We start from the raw sequence: 19,303 nt of genomic DNA, 5'->3' as shown, positions 1-19,303 counted from the left end.
TTAAGATCAATAAGACAGCAGGTGAAACAGGTGATTACTGTATCTCTCCTACCACCCCCACCCAAGGGAAATGGAAAGAAAGCATAAAGTGCGGTATTTTATGTAATTGATAGATACAATTTTCATATTTTATGTTAATTAGTAAGATAATATAATAGTAACTTAATTCAGCTCAGTCCAAATTATACATGTGTTGTATGATAATATCAACTTTATGTGTACATATTTAAGGGGACCAGACATAGGATGGTTTGGCTTAATATTTTTCAACTTTATGATGGTGCAAAAGCAATATACATTCAGCAGAAACTTGGATCTTTTCCCAGGCTAGTGATACATACACCACACAATATTCTCTGATGATGCTGGGCAGCGGCCCCGAGCCTTAGCTCCGCCAGCCACATGATCACGAGGCTAAACAACCAATACACTTACAATTATGCTGCACCCACACAGCCATTCTGTTTTTCACTTTCGGTGCAGTATTCAGTAAATTACTTGACATATTCAGCACTTTACTATAAACTGGGCTCTATGTTAGATGACTTTGCCCAACTGCAGGATAATGGAAGTGTTTTGAGCACGTTTCAGATAGGCTAGGCTAAGCTACACTGTCAGTAGGTAGGTGTAGCAAATGCATTTTCAACTTGAGATATTGTCAGTTTACAATGGATTTACCGGGATATAATCCTATTGAAACTGGGTGAGATCTCTGATGAGCTGCATTTATTTTGAGAGAGTATAAAGATTAGTTCATCTATATATGTTTACTCATTTTCATTTATATTTTTAAGAGGTAAGAGAACAGTACAGTAAACTACAACTGTTTAAAAGAACTTTTTTTTTTTAGAGATTTTATTTATTTGTTTGACAGAGATCACAATTAGGCAGAGAAGCTGGCAGAGAGAGAGGAGGAAGCAGGCTCCCTGCTGAGCAGATATCACATACAGGGCTGGATGTGGGGCTCCATCCCAGGACCCTGAGATTGTGACCTGAGCCGAAGGCAAAGGCTTTAACCCACTGAGCCACCCAGGCACCCCTAAGTACTATTAATAGGAGGGCCTGGGTGGCTCAGGTCATGGTCCCAGAGTCCTGGGATTGAGCCCCATATCAGGCTCCCTGCTCAACAGGGAACCTACTTCTCCCTCTGTCGCTCCCCTTGCTTGTGCTCTGTCAAAATATTTTTAAAAAATAAAATTACTGTTAATAAAAACTTAGGTTCTTTTTTTAAAAAAATCTATTATCTTTGTAATTCCCATGCATTTTATCCTTTCCTTGAATAACTGTTAGAATGCTGTATCCTCCTTTTCCTGAACTCTATAATGTCAATAAGAAAGCAAACTCTGTTCTTCTAACTTGTTACCGTATCCCAGCCTCAGCTGTTTTCTATTCTCTCCAGAGAAGTGATGGTAAATGAGGGGAAGGCTAGGGATGGCTGGAGAAAGACTTACTGTGAAGGTAATGAAGCTTCCAAGAACATGGGTTGGACTTACCAATTCTGTACTTAAGATTTCATATACATCACATCTCCAGATTTATATGGTCCTATTAAAAACTAGGATCAGAAACACACTGCTTGGGGTGCTTGGGTGGCTCAGTGGCTTAAGCCTCTGCCTTCAGCTCAGGTCTTGATCTCAGGGTCCTGGGATCGAGCCCCCCATCGGGCTCTCTGCTCAGCAGGGAGCCTGCTTCCCCCTCTCTCTCTGCCTGCCTCTCTGCCTACTTGTGATCTCTGTCTGTGTGTCAAATAAATAAATTAAATCTTAAAAAAAAAAAAAGAAAGAAACACAGTGTTCTTTATAAATGATGGCATTCTATTACCTTGATACACATCCAAGGTATAAAGCAGTGTATGTACAGGTAAGGATACAGGAGGTGTACAGAATGCACACCATACTACATTACACTTACTACAGACTATTTCCTCCTGCCTCTGTTGCTCCTCTTTTTCCTATGGCATATCTTTCTCCCCTTCCCTATGGTTGCTTCCTCTGGCATTTCTGTGCCAGTCACTGTTGGTATCTACCCAGTAGCCTTTGTCAGCCAAGGCATGAGTAGAAGTCAACTAGAAGCATCTGTTGATAGGGTTTTTTCTTTGTCATCCATAGATACAGAAAGAAACTCTGACTCTTTGCTGACATGGTCAAGTGTATGAATGACATCTGGAACTCCTACATCCATCTTGCAATGATAATGGAAGAAATCACCAATATTCTGAGGATGGCTGAGTACAAAAATGAAAAACATCTGGGTCCTCCATGACACTGTTCAGCTGCATAACCAACCTTGGAACTGCCCTGACTCTGAGCTTATGTGTCATGTAAAATTTAAAATGTCCTTATTTTTAAGCTATTAGTATCTGATATTCTGTAACTTACAGTCAAAAATATCCTGGTATAATCCTGTCCTCTCTCATGTTCGGTCTATTTACATATTTTCCTCTCTTCCTTTGGTCACTGGGTGTTCAAAAGTGCTTACTATGTCCTAGAAACCTGGCTAGATCTTGGGGAAGCAGAATAGAGTAAAATTATTTTGTTGTAGCAGAGCTGGCTTGGGGTGAAGGTACACCAAGGAAAAGCGAGGAGTCAAGGCTGTGGAGTGCAAGGGAAAAGCATACGCAGGGCAGTGTTTCCCGTATTACCTGCTTCTCCCCTTTCCATGTCCTACACTTCTCTATTTGGGAAAATGTAACGGTAACCAAAGCACATGCAAATTCGGGTACATTTAAAAATGACTTCCCGTAACAGAAATCTCATGGAGTTCATTTCTAACTGTAATTTGAAAATGAGTTTTGATACTTATGAAATCCAAGACTGATACAGATTGAGATGCTCATTACAGGTTTTGACCAAAGAAAAGCAGTGAGTCAAGAAATTTATCTTAGTGCCTGAAAATAGCTTCATTTTAAATTTTAAATAAATCTTCAAAAATTAGTTTTTAGAAAACAAATCTCTTATGCAATAACATTTGACATAATCATTACTGTTAGATAACAAGATTAGTAGTTATACAAAGAAAAATGCAGAGAAAGAAGGTTATATATTATAACAACATGCTAAGAATTTATAGTGGATTGATGGTACTATTGCTGATGTACTTTTCTTCTCAATTTGGCAAATTTTCTTTGATGCAATTACAAATTTTTTAAAAAGAAATGTGAGCATGTCTTTTGTCCATACATACAGCTACTGCTGTGCTAACTATACTAGTATTATATTATAAAGGAAAAATAAATATAAACATTTTAGCTTATTTTTTATGATGGAGGGAAGTTTCTTATTTTAAAAAATGAGGAGGGGGCACCTGGGTGGCTCAGTGGGTTAAGGCCTCTGCCTTCAGCTCAGATCATGATCCCAGGGTCATGGGATCGAGCCCCACATCAGGCTCCCTGCCTAAGCAGGGAGCCTGCTTCCCCCTCTCTCTCTACCTGCCTCTCTGCCTACTTGTGATCTCTCTCTGTCAAATAAATAAATAAAATCTTCCAAAAAAAATGATGGGAATGTATGTCTCCTTTAAGCATTCTGAAAATGTAAAATCTTTTGAAAATTATTAATATATAATAGAAATATTATCCATTTACTTTTTCACACTTGCCCTCTTGCCTTAATGTATGCCCTTATTACATTTAAGTTAAAATATTATATTTTAAAAATGTGAAGCATTATTCATTTGTAATCATTTTTTAGACTGCAAATTGTCAGAGGGACTACAACTATCCAATAGCACTTTCTTTTTCATAAATAATAATGAAGGTCATTTACGGCAGACATGTAGACAACTAAGTATACAGTTCTCAGACTTGCTGGTCAGCTGTTTTCAGTAAGGGAATAGCTGGTCCTGTTGGGCCTCATGAATACTCACTGTTGAGTGAAGGAAGGAAAACAGCGTTCTCCATGGGACTGTGACAAGAGTGGTCACCTGTCACTTCTCTCTGCCTCTCTCAGGTTTTCCATGATCCTTTCTACGAGCATTATGTGCATAAAGTTCTTTGAATATTCTTAATATGAAAATTTGGGTGAGAACTCATTGCTTCTCACACAGTTGCCTTTTCTTAAGAATTTTATTCTGTGCTGTTCTTGGGACCTGGGTTTGTGTTTTTGTTTTTGTTTTCCTAACAAAATAAAGGCTGAACTTGTAGTACTCTCTCATTAAGAGGTGTGAAGGATTACAACTTCAATGGATCAAAACCTTTAACACAGAAAAATTAAAAATGCTCGAGACACTTTAATTTTAAAACAAAAAGACATGGCATAAAGGGAGGACTTCTAAAAGCAACACACTCATAAAATTAGTACTATCTAGAATTGGTTGAATGGAATACTAGAAATGACTTTATGTTGACTAGAAGAGGACAGAAATGTCCACCAGTGTATAATAGGCATGGCTGTAACAGGTAAAACAGGGAAGTCAGGGAACAGGGATTTTGCTTTTATAGTGCTCACAGCGGCTTGCACCCCTCCTCTTAATTGCTGTGGCAGGTTGTTTGTTTCAAGCTGGAATGGTAAACTCAAATCTCCACGGGGCCCAGGCAAGTAATTCAAATAAGTGAAGTCAGAGAGTGTAAGAAAAACAATGAGGAGAAGGGCAGTAGAAAACTGGAGAAGTACATGCACCAACTAAAAGCAGCAGCAACGACTTAGCTTGAGCCTGGTGTTGCCATGTAGGAACATAGGCCGGCTGCTGTCAGATTTTATCATGTTTTGAGAAGCCAGAAATCTGATTTTTAATGTGAAACCACCTGGTTTTTTAAATGTCGGCAACTTTTTTTTTTTTTTTTTTTTAGAACACCATGAGACAATACAGTGCAGGCCAAATAAAACACATCCCACATCCATCCGTGGGCCAGCTACAGCTTCCAACCAGCACTTCACAACCCTGGGCTTAAAATTTATACCTTGTAAAATGACCTGTGGGAGGCTCTGGATGTGGAATCTACCTTTGATTCTTGAAGTCATGTTTTGGAGTCATAAAAGAACCACTGTAAATAAAATAAGTTAAAATAAAATATAGGGGCGCCTGGTTGGCTCAGTGGGTTAAGCCTCTGCCTTCAGCTCAGGTCATGATCTCAGGGTCCTGGGATCGAGCCCCGCATCTGGCTCTCTGCTCAGCAGGGATCCTGCTTCCACCTCTCTCTGTCTGCCTCTCTGCCTAGTTGTGATCTATCTGTCAAATAAATAAATAAAATCTAAAAATAAATAAATTAAAGGAAAATAAAATATAAAAATTTCAGCAGCAAATTTCAAGAAACTGATGAAAACCTAAAAGTATTGGCCTGCAAAAAAAGAATTAATCTAAATATATATTATGATACTTAGCTAATTTTTCTGCCCATAATGGAGATGTAGGAGCAAACTTACAAAGTTTGCAAAGTTAAGTGACCTATCCAGAGAATTCATAAAAAGGACTCAAAATGAAGAGGCTCTTTAAAAATAAAAAAGGAAAAAAATACTATGAATTTAACACAGAAATCAATAGGTAAATCGAGCACCTCAGGAACTCTAATTTAACTTTATTGCTTTTTTAAATTATTTTTTCACACACCATTTTTAATCAGTCTCCAAGCCCTATGACAAGTTATACTAAAAACTAAAAGAACATCATGAATCATCATTTCTCTGTTTAGCCATTTAAAGATAGGAGGTTTTTGCATCTGGTTGTAAAATATATCATCACTTCAAAACCTTTTTGAGTAAAGCAGGTAAAAGATACCTTTAAAACTTGGCTACACACTAAAGATGTTAATCTTATGTTATAAAAGTTACTCCATTCAATCAGACTTTTCATGATTTGGTAAAATTATAGTAAAAGTCAAATATGGTGTTGCAATTGCTAAACCTAGTTATTATACTGACTGTACTCCAGTATGAGTTTGGGAATGTCACTTTCAAAGTGGAAGGAATCCGTCCTGTTTTTAGTCTAACCCAGTAAACCTACTGCTTAGTTATCTATTGCTGTATAACAAATCACACCAACTTAGCTGCTTCAAACAGGAAACATTTACTATGTTGGGTTTCTGTAGGTCAGGAATCTGGGAGCAGCTCAGCTGGGTGGTTTAGGCTGGGGCCTTGCACTAGGCTGCAGTTGAAATGGAATGTCCATTAGGGCAGTTATCCAGGTCTCCATTGGGTCTAGAGGATCTGCTTCTAAGCACACTGACAGGAATGTTGGAAGAAGCCTTCATCAGATCCTCCCCATTTCTGGAGCCCTCCCATAGGTTCCTTATGATGAGGCCTCCCCCAAAAGTGAGGGACAGGCATCCAAAAGACAGAACCCAAGACAAAGCCTGCAGGTTTTCATAATCTAAACTCAGAAGTCACATACCATCCCTTCTGCTATATCTCACTGAGAAAATGTAGGAGGAGGCTACACGAGGATGTGACGAGGAGGAGGTGGGCATCATTGGAGGTTGGGAGGCCATCACAGAGGCTGGCTTTATTCTTCACCAACACACCTGAGGCAACATCCCTCTGTAGGTAACAAGTCCTCTATAATTTTTTTTAAAGATTTTATTTATTTGACACAGAGAGAGAGAGATCACAAGTAGGCAGAGAGGCAGGCAGAGAGAGAGAAGCAGGCTCCCCGCCAAGCAGAGAGCCTGATGCGGGGCTTGATCCCAGGACCCTGAGATCATGACCTGAGCCGAAGGCAGAGGCTTAACCCACTGAGCCACCCAGGCGCCCCAACAAGTCTTCTATAATTCTGAGCTGAGAGACAAACCTCTCCAGTTGCAGGGTGAGAAAAGGGTGGGAAGAGAATTTGCATAGTATAATGAAAAAGTCTACTATATTATTTTTATTTATTTCCCCCACTCCACAGATGTCATTTTTCCTGCTCTCGTTCCTTCCACACTACATCCCTCCAGTCCTCAGAGCTATCGGTCTAACTTGTACATGTGGGTTCAGAGTTTGAGAGATGAAGGGTTAACATCCATATGTATGCTTTGAAGGTTAAATAATTCTGGCTCCTTTAAAAAGTCAAGGGAGTCAAGGAAGCCATTGATCTGGAGTTAATGGTGCCCTAGTAAGAAATTACAATCAGCTGGGACGGATGGCGCACTTACAGGGCTCAAGTATAAAAAGCAGCTTCAAAATATGGTTAAGGAGAAGTAGTGGAGACAAGAGAAAGAGAAATGTGGGAAATGAGAGACTTGGGGATGGCCTTGGAAGTTAATAGGTAACATAAGATCTAGAGCAATTTTTAAAACACCCAAATTTTGGCACTTTTTTTTTGTTTTCAACTTATAATGACTTCACAGCTAAGACTAAGCTGAATAGAAGGAGGCAAAAACTACGAAGAGGGTCCGTGGCACTCCACCCACGAAGAGACTGATGATTAACTACTGGGAATCAGATCTTTTACAAAATTTGCTTTTTGTACCTAGAAATGTTTTCATTTTGTTTTCCAGTTGCTAGATGAGCATATAATACTGCAGCCACGGCTGCAGCTTCACTCTGCCTACAGTTTGTCACGCTGCTTCAAAAAGAGTAAACTGAAGCGGAAAGGGTGCCTTGTATGATTGCGACATCCCTGGCACACTTTCTTTGCTCCAGCCCAGTTTTAAGTCCCTGCCTTCGAGCTGCTCAGGCAAGGGCAGCAGGAGAGGGCTGGACAGTCAAAGGTGGCTGGGGCTCTACTGAACTCTCTGCAGGAACACACCACAAGAGGAAACAGAAAAGGGAGATAAATGAAACACCAGATGATTAGAAAGTTTGTCAGGTTCTTTTTATAAAAGTGACCCCTGGTCCAAGATTCTTGGTGTGACTCCCTCTGAGTGGTTCCTAGAAGCTTCCTGCAGGCTTCCACTGCCCACATTTATTCCTGAGGATGAATTCAGCTCAACATTTTAATAATTGCATAATATCCCACTGAGTAAATATATGCCATAATTTACTAAACCATTCCCCTGCTTTAGAACATTTAATTGTTTTGTTTGATTATGGTTTGGGCTATTATGAAGTACAGTGTAGTGAACCTCTTTGTGCATTAAGATTATGTATTAGTTATCTATTGCTGTGTAACAAATGACCCAACTCAGCAGCTTCAAACTTGGGGAGCTCCAGTTTCTTACTGGTTGTTGGAACCTCAGCTCCTTACCACATGGGCCTTTCCCTAGGTTGTCTAACTATCCTCATGTCATAGCAGCTGGCTTTCCCCAGAACAAGTAATGAGAGACAGCAAAGGGAGAACAACCCTGGGACAGATACCTCAGTCTTTTTTATCTGGTCACCTATCCTCAGAAGTAACCTGCCATCACTGCTGCCATATTCTACAGGCCACATAGACCAATCCTGGTATGATGTTGGAGGGGCCCATACAAGGGTGTGAATATGAGGACACAAAAAATTCTGTGGGGCATCTTGGAGGCTGACTACCACTGGGTAAGCTAGAACTCCACTGGTTACACAAACACACATTCATGTTTGTATCTACTTGTGATAGCGGCTCAGAGCTACAATTCTAAGAGGGAGAGTGTTGACATTTTTTGAAGTTCTTGCTATTTTTAGGTTAAACCATGTGAAACTGCTATTTTTGTTAAATCAATGCCAATTGAATATAGGTGACTGCATGTAGGTCAACTAATGTACACCAACCTAATATGGACTGCAGAATTGGTTATTTTATAAGTAGATGTCTCTACCATCATGTCTCATCATGTGTGAGTCTGGCAGTCTGGTCACTTTACATATAAAGTGCATGTTAGTCCTTACATATAGTAAGAGATTGCTCAAAGTTGAATCACCATTTACTTCTCCCCAAATAGTATTTTTAGTTCCAAATTCCTAACTTACTGCATACTACAGTTCAGTTATAATGATTAATAAACATGAATATTATGAATGACTTTTTAAGACCAAAGCATTACCACTATATCGCCTTTTAACAAATAAACACAAAGCGGGCACCTGGGTGGCTCAGTGGGTTAAAGCCTCTGCCTTCGGCTCAGGTCATGATCACAGGGTCCTGGGATCGAACCCCGCATCCAGCTCTCTGCTGGGCAGGGAGCCTGCTTCCCTTCCTCTCACTCTGCCTCTCTCTCTCTGCCTACTTGTGATCTCTCTCTCTCTGTCAAATAGATAAATAAAATCTTTAAAAAATAAATAAAAAATAAATAAACACAAAGCACTGGCATGCTAATTCTAATAGCTACAATTAAAAAGCAAAAATAGGAGAAATAAATTTTAATAAATACATTATTTAACACAATATATTCAAAATATCATTTCAACATGCAATCAATATTCAAAAAATTTAATGAGATATTTCACATTCTTTTTTTCATATCAATCCTTGGAAATCTAGTGTGTGTTTTGCACTTATGGTACATCTCAGTTTGGCTGCTAAATCTTCACTGGAAATACTCAATCCGTATTTAGATTTCAAAAAGTCTATAGCTAAGAAAGTAGATTTACACTTAGGTTGCTTTGATCATACCTAAAAAATCTCCAGTAATTGCACTAGTTTATCAATTTTTAAATTTATATTAGAAGTAGATAACAACTTAGTTCCTCAGATCCCCTCGTCCCCATTCAAGTATGTGACAGTAACATGTGACTACATGTTAAAATCAAAGGAAATACAAATAAATGGCTAGTAATAGAATTATTGCACAGGTAGTTAAATAACTTCAGTTAATACCTTTTCAAGGTCAGAGGTCCTTTCTTGAGCAAAATGCTTTGATGCAATTAACTTACACTACATTTTTAGAGCAAGTTGGTTCATTCATCTACAGTCACAGATGAGAGCAAAGTAGGCCAAAAGTTAACTGCAAAATCAGCCAGATAACATGGTAATTAAGCAATAACTATTTTCCCTGTTGACAATGGATTTTAAGATTTATGATAAGATAATAAGATGATGAACATGGCTTACTTCAAAGTACAATCCTTTTTTTTTTTTTTTTAGGTGGCAGAGAGGGGCAGAGAGAGGGAGTCTCAAGCGGACTCCCTGCTGAGCATAGAGCGTGACATGGGGCTCGACCTAATCACCCCTCACAACCTGAGCAGAAACCAAGAAACCAAGAGGGGAAGTCTCAATGGACTGCACCACCAAGGCACCCTCAAAGATTCTTATGCTAACAAAGTCCCAAGCTTTTAAGAAGGAAATTCTCTTGTCCATGGATGTTTGTGAAATGCTTAATTGCAGTACTTTTGAATTTCAGTCAAATACGCTATGACTAATGCACTTCTAGAAATTCAAATGTAAATAAAGAGTTCCCCCCTTCAATATCTAAAAGGTGTTTTAGAAGGTTTTATACACTAGTGATTGGAAAAAATAAACCAAATTCAAACCCCCAAAATGTGTTATAATCCACTGTTTAAACTTGATTTATTTCTGAACTAGTGGGATAAAAACACCCTTCTCTGGATCTACTCAGCACACCATTTCGCGACATTTCTTGTGCACCAGACAGAAAACAAAGCCTCAGGCTAAAAGAATATTAGGTGGCATCAGGTAGACAAAGTATTTTAGTGGGTAGAGGGCTTTCCTTTTTCCTATAACTGCACTATCAATGTCACTTCTTTTTATTTCTATGCCCAAAGTCTGTCCAATGGTTACCTGGAGGTAACTAGGTTCTTAAGAATAATATAAAGATTTCCCTTCCCGCGATGGTACAAAAAGCTTCACTCGTAATTCATTTTTCACTTGGTTCAACTTAGAACCACCCAGTATACTATATATGTACTCTTAAGACAGCATAGTATTTCTGTCTTAAGAAATGCCTGATGTGCCCAGCTGTGCAGATGACTTTTATGCTCCTCTCTATCAATTTTTCTATCTTAGACTGTAAAATCCTAGAGATAAGATATTAGTCAAATTATTTTACTTTGAAGACACAGTAACACACACATAAGTGCCTCAGATACTTTTTGATGATTATAATGATGATGATGGCGGCAATAAAGAAATTGTTCACTGGCCTCATACATAAAGCTTATAGTCTCAGTGATTTGGGAATTTGAGATTACAAGATTATATGGTATTGTTCTATATTCTGAATTCTAAAAGAACATGCACAAAAATAACCTCAGAAGATTTTATCAACCAAGAATTTATAACTTTAAAAATCACAATAAATAAAAATACAGAAGAACTGACAACGTATTTTTTCTTCTACTAGTGCACAAACACCCTAAAAATGACTAACAAATGAGATAACTATGAGTAGTTATAATTACACTGAGTAGTTATGTAGTTAAAAGAGTAGTACAATAATGATTAGTTAAATGAGTAGTTATAATTACACTGTTACTTTGTTTCACACACTTGGTCTCCATGCCGAAAGAACATAGATGAAACATTTATTTTCACTTCACCTTTATATAAGATTTATTTGTGAAAATCAATGTTAGGATCAAAAGAGGTGTAACATGTAATACATATACCTCATTTGCTTCTATGCTTATGTGTTCCTCAACCCCTCCAAGATGAAAGAAGTTGTAAAAACAAAAAGTCAGTAAAAAAAATCAACATTATTATCTACAGGCATCAGTAAAGACAGTTGTCTGCAGGGCTTTTAAAATAATTTTTCATTACCAGGCTGTAGTCCCCTTCACCCCTTCATTCCCACAACACAAGGTCCCTTGTTATCTCAGATATTTGTCATGAATATGTGGATTTTTCAAAAGTTAATTACTGCTTCTTTAGCCTGTTCCACATGATTTAGCCTATTGGTATTTATAAATGGGTGACATGAGAAGAATATTCGCAAAAATTCTGAATTTTAAAATGTTCTTTTCTTTTTATCATGTCATCATTCTAAAAGATTTTATTTATTTATTTGACAGAGAGAGATCACAAGTAGGCAGAGAGGCAGGCAGAGAGAGAGAGAGAGGAGGAAGCAGGCTCCCTGCTGAGCAGAGAGCCCAATGCGGGACTCGATCCCAGGACCCTGAGATTATGACCTGAGCCGAAGGCAGCGGCCCAACCCACTGAGCCACCCAGGTGCCCCTCATGTCATCATTCTATACAAGACATAAAAGAACCAGGCTGGCCAGCTCAATCTGGATTCTTTCTTTATATTATCTGTTTAGCAAACAGAATATAATCTACTAAATGTTTCTGTAGTGTCCAAACCAGCCAATTCCTGTCAGCACTGCTCATCTTGGCACTCTCATCTCCTGACTGCCATTGAGCTGGGATGGAAATCTCTCATTTGATTTAGTCCTGTGGACATCAATCAAGTCTATAGGAGAAAGGATAGTCACACATGTGGAAACCAGCCATCAGGGATTAAAAACAGAGGTATCTGGCAAGACTTTCAGATACAACAAGGAGCTTAAAATGAAGAATGATGGGCTCTCATACACTTTACTTTCTCACACTATAAAAAGGAAGAATCTCTGAAAGATTTTGAGTAATTGCCAAGCAGTTACACTATAAATCGTTGCCTGGCCAGAATATATATTTCCCCTCTCTACTTCAGCTCCCTCATCTATATAATATGACAATTATATTAATGATTAAAATGTTTTAGAATACCTAACCAAATGTACTGTATTCCTCTTTGCCAGGCTTGAGAACAAAGTTTACTCTGAGACAGCAAAAGTTTCTAAGAGATGACATATCCAGCCAAAGCTCCCACAAGAAACACTTAAAACTTATTTTTGAGCCCTAATGTGGAAAATTATTCCTACAAAACCCTTGTATGGGGCGCCTGGGTGGCTCAGTGGGTTAAGCTGCTGCCTTCGGCTCAGGTCATGATCTCAGGGTCCTGGGATCGAGGCCCGCATCGGGCTCTCTGCTCAGCAGGGAGCCTGCTTCCCTCTCTCTGCCTGCCTGCCTCTCCATCTACTTGTGATTTCTCTCTGTCAAATAAATAAATAAAATCTTAAAAAAAAAAAAAAAAAAAAAAAAACCCTTGTATGGCTCCTCCTTCCTCATCCCTCCAGCCAGGCTATTGCTCTCACCTTAGTCCCAAGTCCTACTCTCACTGCGGCCACACCCCCGCTACAAGGTCATTGGAGAGGCTGCTGTACTCCACACAGTGTGGAACCAAGAGAAAGGCTGCCAGTGGGGAGCAGGGCCTGGAGAGGGTGAAGTGCCTCTCTGGGCTCCTCCACATGAAAACGCTGCACCTGCAGAGACCCATGGTTCCTTCTTCCTCACCCCTCAAAAAGCAAGAATATCCAAAAGCAAGAATAATCTCCAAAAGCAAGAATAATCCTCAGAAACAATGAGAGAGGGTGACATTGATGAGGTAAATATGTTAACAGAATAATGCTGTGGAGTGGGAGAACCCAGCAAGAAGGAAGAAGAACCAGTAGGAGAAGTCACTTCAGCTTTTATTTAAAAAGCCAGAGAAAATATAAAGAAATAGCTTATTTACCTTCAAAGTAAGAGGTACCTACATCAAGAATATTCAGTGACTGGTGATTTAACCATAGAAATTTAATGACACTATTTATACAGAGTTTAAAAAGAAAAGAAATGCCACACCATTTTGGGTTGTTAATCCCTAGTTCCCTTTGATTATATAAAATGCTTTAAAATCTACACATAGAAGAAACTTTCAGAAATTGAATTGTTCAAATAAAAACAAGACAGATGGTGCCTATTGATTTTTCTCTTCTACTAACTGCACACTTACTTTATTTTTGTTTCCTAGACACAAAACCTTTTCCTTCTATTGCCCTTAAAGGTATACTTTATTTCTTTTGCATTTCCATTTAAGGGTTCTATTTCTTGAACTGCCTAATAAAACATTCTTTTAATACTAAGAACAAAACACTGAATCAATGTCCTCCCATTAATCTAACATATTGTATCTTTAGGAAATCATTGAAAAAGAAATCAGGTTATTTAGAGGTAAACCCTTTATTCTCACTGATTCAGGATGTGAACGATGATTTCTTTTATTGCCTACTGGGCATCAATTCCCTTTCCTTCAGAGAAATCTATGCAGTAATCTCTTCTGGGAGCTTCTGGGTCCCAGATCCCTAACTACTGTGAAATATTGAAATTACAGTGGGAATCCCATGTGAGAGCCAGATTATAGCAAGAAATTGGAATGAAATCCTTAACACGGATCCTATTTATGAACTATAATCATTTAGCCTCAGACTCAACAAAAGGGAGATATAGAAAGGTTATCTATAGGCACCTGCCTGAGAGTATATCTATACGGCAGTCCCTCAAAGTTCCTTTGCAGCACCTTTTGAAATACTCATGTTATAATCTGTTTGCAATAAAGTCCTCTGAACAAAAGGAACAATAACAACAACAAAAACCCAAAACTAAATATGATAACCAGCTTCCTGTGATACCAGCTCCTGATTTAAAACACTGCCTTAGAGACGTCTGGGTGGATCAGTTGGTTAAGCATCCAACTCCTGATTTGGGCTCAGGTCATAATCTTGGGGTCGTGGAAGCAAGCCCCCTGTTGGCTCCACGCTCAGTGGGGAGTCTGCTTGAGATTCTCTCTCTCTCTCTCTGCCCCTTCCTCCCCCATTCTCTCTCTCTCAAACAAATAAATGAATCTCAAAAAGGAAAAACTGCCTTAGTTTCCTCTATAAACGTATATTAAACAATAGTCCTAAGGTGATCCTATTTGGAAAACCAAAATCCAGATATTAAGGAAATCATTTTAATATACTAATTCAGAATCATTCTAAGCATGACAATAGTTTTCTTTCTCCACTTATTTTTGTACCATTTTCTTTCATATGCTATGGGTAGTTATAATCAAAATGAGATAATATATCAGAAGCATACTGCACAGAACCAGGCACACAGTAAGTAAGTACTCCATAAGTGGTAGCTTATTGTCTTACATATACACACATACATTGAAAAATCTGGAAAGCAAAGAAAATATATCCTTAATTCTATCACCCTGGTAACACAAACATGTATTTCTTTGTAATTGATGTTCACACGAATTTTACATTATTATATTGCAATATATAATTTTATCTTTTTTTACATTACAATCATGTTTCTATATTACCATGTAGGATTCATAATTATCTTTTTAATTTGCCAAGTGAAATTCCATTAAGTAAAAACCACCATAATTTAACCGCTAAAGTCCTGCCAAATATTTGAGGGTTTTTGATATTACAAATAATACTATAATAACATTTGCATGAATATAAGTTTCTCATTCTGTGGGATTCTTCCCCTAGAATGAATTCCCAAACTAGGCTTTTTAGAGTAACCACGAACTCTTTCATGACTTAGATTAGTTATGCCAAACTGCCTTCCACAACTTTGAACAATTGTAATGCCTCCACCAATAGCCATAAACATCACGTCTTCTCTAACCTTCAGTATTAATACTAAATTTTATATTTATTGAATATTTACCATATACCAAGTACTGGTCTAAGTGCTCTGCATATATTGTCTCATTGAACTCACAACAGATTTCTGAAACATCCACTTTTAGGTACCATCTTTTGCAGATGAGGAAGTTAATGTTCAGGAAGTTTAAAAGCCAGGTCCAAGGTTATACAGAAACTAAGTGGTAGAACTTGGACTCAAACTCAGATCCTGTCTAATGCCATAGTGCTCTTAATCATTTGGCTATATTTCAGCTTTACTCTTTTTTTCACTTTTAATAAAAATAAAGATATTTTTATTAAAAAATAATAAGTGGGGAAAGACATCTTCACTGATGTTTTATATGCAGTTGATTACTAGCGAAGTTTATCATTTTTACATAGGTTTGTTTTAAAATTGTATTTTCTTGTTGTATTATTTGTTCATATTATTTAGCAACTTCTGTAAAGTGGTGGGGGCAATTTTGTTCCCTCTATATTCTTTACCAATCAGGTGTGTCAGCATGAACTTCACTCAAGAGGTCCATGTCCTTCTTGATGACTTCATTGAGCTGTCAGTTTATAAGAGGAAGTACTCCTCTTTCTCCTCCTTTTACCCAATATGAGCTCAATACAAATATATTCTATAAGGTTATCATGTCCATATCTCTTCATTATTATTCATTATTCATTATTCATTCATGTGCTAAGTCTCCTGCCTGGTTTAGAACACCTGTATCATGAAAACCGATTTACCAACGTCTTTGAGAATTCATCAATATCTCACTCTCCTTACTCCCCACTACCTGTCTCTTTCTATCTTCAAATTTCTCTTCTAATAACTAGGATAAGGACTAAAATGGGTAAGTTTTTTTTTTCTTTTCAAATTTTTATTTGAATTTTTAGTTAACATAGAGTGTAATATAGGTTTCAGGAGTAGAATTTAGTGATTCATCACTTACATGTAACACCCAGTGCTAATCACAAGTGCCCTCCTTAATACCTACTGTCCATTTAGCCCATCACCCACCCACCTCCCCTCCAGCAACCCTCAGTTGTTCTCTATAGTTTAGAGATGCTTATGGTTTGCTTCCTTCTCTCTTTTTCTTCCCTTCCCCTATGTTTATGTTTTGTTTCTTAAATTCCACATATGAGTGAAATTTGTGGTATTTGTCTTTCTCTGACTGACTTATTTTGCTTAGCATAATACTCTCTAGCTCCATCCACATCACTGCAAATGGCAAAATTTCTTTTTTTTTTTTTAAGATTTTATTTATTTATTTGACAGACAGAGATTACAAGTGGGCAGAGAGGCAGGCAGAGAGAGAGGAGGAAGCAGGCTCCCTGCTGAGCAGGAGCCTAATGCGATGCGAGGCTCGATCCCAGGGACCTGGGATCATGACCTGAGCTGAAGGCAGAGGCTTAACCCACTGAGCCACCCAGGTGCCCCCCCCTTTTTTAAGAGCAAATGGCAAAATTTCATTCTTCATTTCTTTTGATGGCTAAGTAACATTCCATTATATATGTACACATAAGATATATATGTATATATATTAGTAGATTTGTATTATATTTTACTTATTTATAGATTTTATTTAAATTCAAGTTAGTTAACATATAGTGTATTATTAGTTTCAGGGGTAGAATTTAGTGGTTCATCACTTGTATATAACCCCTAGCGCTCATTACATTAAGTGCCCTCCTTAATGCCCACTACCCAATTACCCCCCTTTGTTCACCCATCTCCCTCCAGCAATATACCAAATCTTCTTTATCCATTCACCAGTTGATGGATATTTGGGTTCTTTCCATAATTTGACTATTGTTAATCATGCTGCTATAAACACCAGGGTACATGTGCCCCTTCAAATCAGTATTTTTGTATCCCATGGGTAAATACTTAGTAGTGCAATTGTTAGATCATAGGGTAGTTCTATTTTTAACTTCTTTAGGAAACTCCATACTGTTTTCCAGAGTGACTGAACTAGTGTGCATTCCTACCAACACTGTTGGAGAAAGAGGGTTCCCCTTTCTCCACATCTTCATCAACATCTGTTGTTTCCTGTGTTGTTAATTTTAGCGTTCTGACAGGTGTGGGGTGGTATCTCATCGTGGTTTTGATTGGTATTTTCCTGATGATGAGTGATGGTGAGCATCCTTTCACGTGTCTGTTAGCCATCTGGATGTCTTCTTTGGAAAAATGTCTATTCGTGTCTTCTGCCCACTTATTAACTGGATAATTTGGTTTTTGGGGTGTAAAGTTTGATAAGTTCTTTATAGATTTTGGATATTAACCCTTAATCAGATATGTCATTTGCATATATCTTCTTCCAAGACTGAAATGTGTAGGTTTTTGTAAATTTGTGATCCAAATAACTTGGCCATCATTCAAAACTTATCTCCCATAATGTATGGAAACATCATTAAAACTGTATCCATAGTTCACTAAGCAAAACCAGATTTACCTAATAAATCTAAATTTTAATAATCCTGTTTTCAGATATGCTCCATTACCTGCATTATGTCTTGCAATATATCCAAGTGCCCAAGCTGCAGCCTCCTTGACTCCAGGGTCAAAATCTTCCAAGCATATCACCAGCATATCCAGTGCTCCACAATCAACTATCGCCTGAGCTAGTTGAGGAGAATGTTTACCAACTGCTCGTAACACAAAGGCAGCTGCTCTCTTGTAAAAACGCTACAATGATAAAATAGATAAAACTCAAAGTGACTTAGGCACTTATAAAACCAAAAGTTAAAATAGACCAAGACCAACATAAAAATGACATTAATATAAATAAAGCTCAACAGCTTTTAAATCCAAAGGATGAAAAACACCCTGCAAAATCATTTTTTGATGTTTCCCCACTGCTTTTGTTCAGTAACTAAACTGAAATAATATAAGTCTTAAATGACATTTCAAATGTTTTATTCTGAAATATTCATTTGGAAATTACATGAAATGAATTAAAACATTGTATTTCCTACCAATTCATAAAATAATGAAATTTTCTGTATCTCTATCACACTGAGAAGTATTTGTTTGACCCATGGGAACTCTTAGATTGTTAGCATGTGCAACAGAACTTTCCACTGACAAATTCATTTCCTTTACTTGCCCTCAGTCTCTAAGCATGTAGGCCTTTCATGACCTCAACTAATCTTTTGGTGTCCCAAGTTATCCTGAAATAACAACCATGTTTCAAAATGCACTACCAATTGTTGAATAAACATAAAGGCGAAACACCCGTGATACCTTTTAAAAACCTTTCCTGGTAAATAAACTAACCAAACAAGGAGACGTGTTATTTATCCCGTCTAGGAAATGCTTTTTTAAAACAATAAATACAAATGACTTACTGTTAGGTGAATGTTAAGTAATGTTTCACACTTATAAAATTTTTATACAAAATTTCATCAGATTGAGAAATAATAAAACTGAAACACAAGATTAACATGTTTTTCTTCATATAACTAAAAAAATTAAATGTATTAGGAAGTATTTGACTATAACACTCACTATTGTTTCAAGATTAGTCTAATGACACAGTAACAGTCTCTGTCCTTTATTAGTAGAACCCAGATAACTCCCTATTATAGATTCCAAGCTTCTGTTTCTTTACAGTGACTACTAAGAATGACTGGGTGACTATGGCATCTGTTTTGAATACATTATTTACTCTGGCTAAAAGATTAAGATACAACAAAGATTATAGGAGCAAGAAAAAATACATCAAGTATATTTTAACGTATTATATCTCAAAAATTGGTATATGTTAATGATATAAGAAATATTGTATGTCAATAATGATGTTTTGATTTATTTCTTTAGTTTCATAAATGTTAACATATACAGATATTAAAATATTTGTTATAAAGGTTACTTTTATGTCAGTAACCAATTATCTACTAACTTACTATAAAACTGAGAGTTTTAAAGTAGCTTTGCATTATTTTCTTACAATCATGGAAAAATACTGGTGATATATTTCCTGTCATCACCTTAAGCTAAGGTGACTGTTTATATGGCAGAATTTTCAAAT

The 19,303-nt window shown here is 37.4% G+C and overlaps 1 protein-coding gene across 2 annotated transcripts in view; it reads right to left on the bottom strand.

Annotated features, from left to right (window-relative positions):
• Nucleotides 1-19,303, bottom strand: part of SPAG6 (sperm associated antigen 6) — a 63,896-nt gene that overhangs the window by 25,394 nt on the left and 19,199 nt on the right. For both annotated transcript variants that reach the window (XM_082750446.1, XM_082750447.1), the window contains exon 4: nucleotides 17,775-17,958. In XM_082750446.1, coding sequence (XP_082606572.1) covers nucleotides 17,775-17,958 — 184 coding nt within the window. The remainder of the gene's footprint in view (nucleotides 1-17,774; nucleotides 17,959-19,303) is intronic.

This window comes from Mustela nivalis, assembly GCF_964662115.1.
Source record: "Mustela nivalis genome assembly, contig: HAP1_SCAFFOLD_1141, whole genome shotgun sequence".
Taxonomy (NCBI): domain Eukaryota; kingdom Metazoa; phylum Chordata; class Mammalia; order Carnivora; family Mustelidae; genus Mustela; species Mustela nivalis.
The sequence above is the reverse complement of the archived record's forward strand: the minus strand, read 5'-3'. Positions and strand labels throughout refer to the sequence as shown.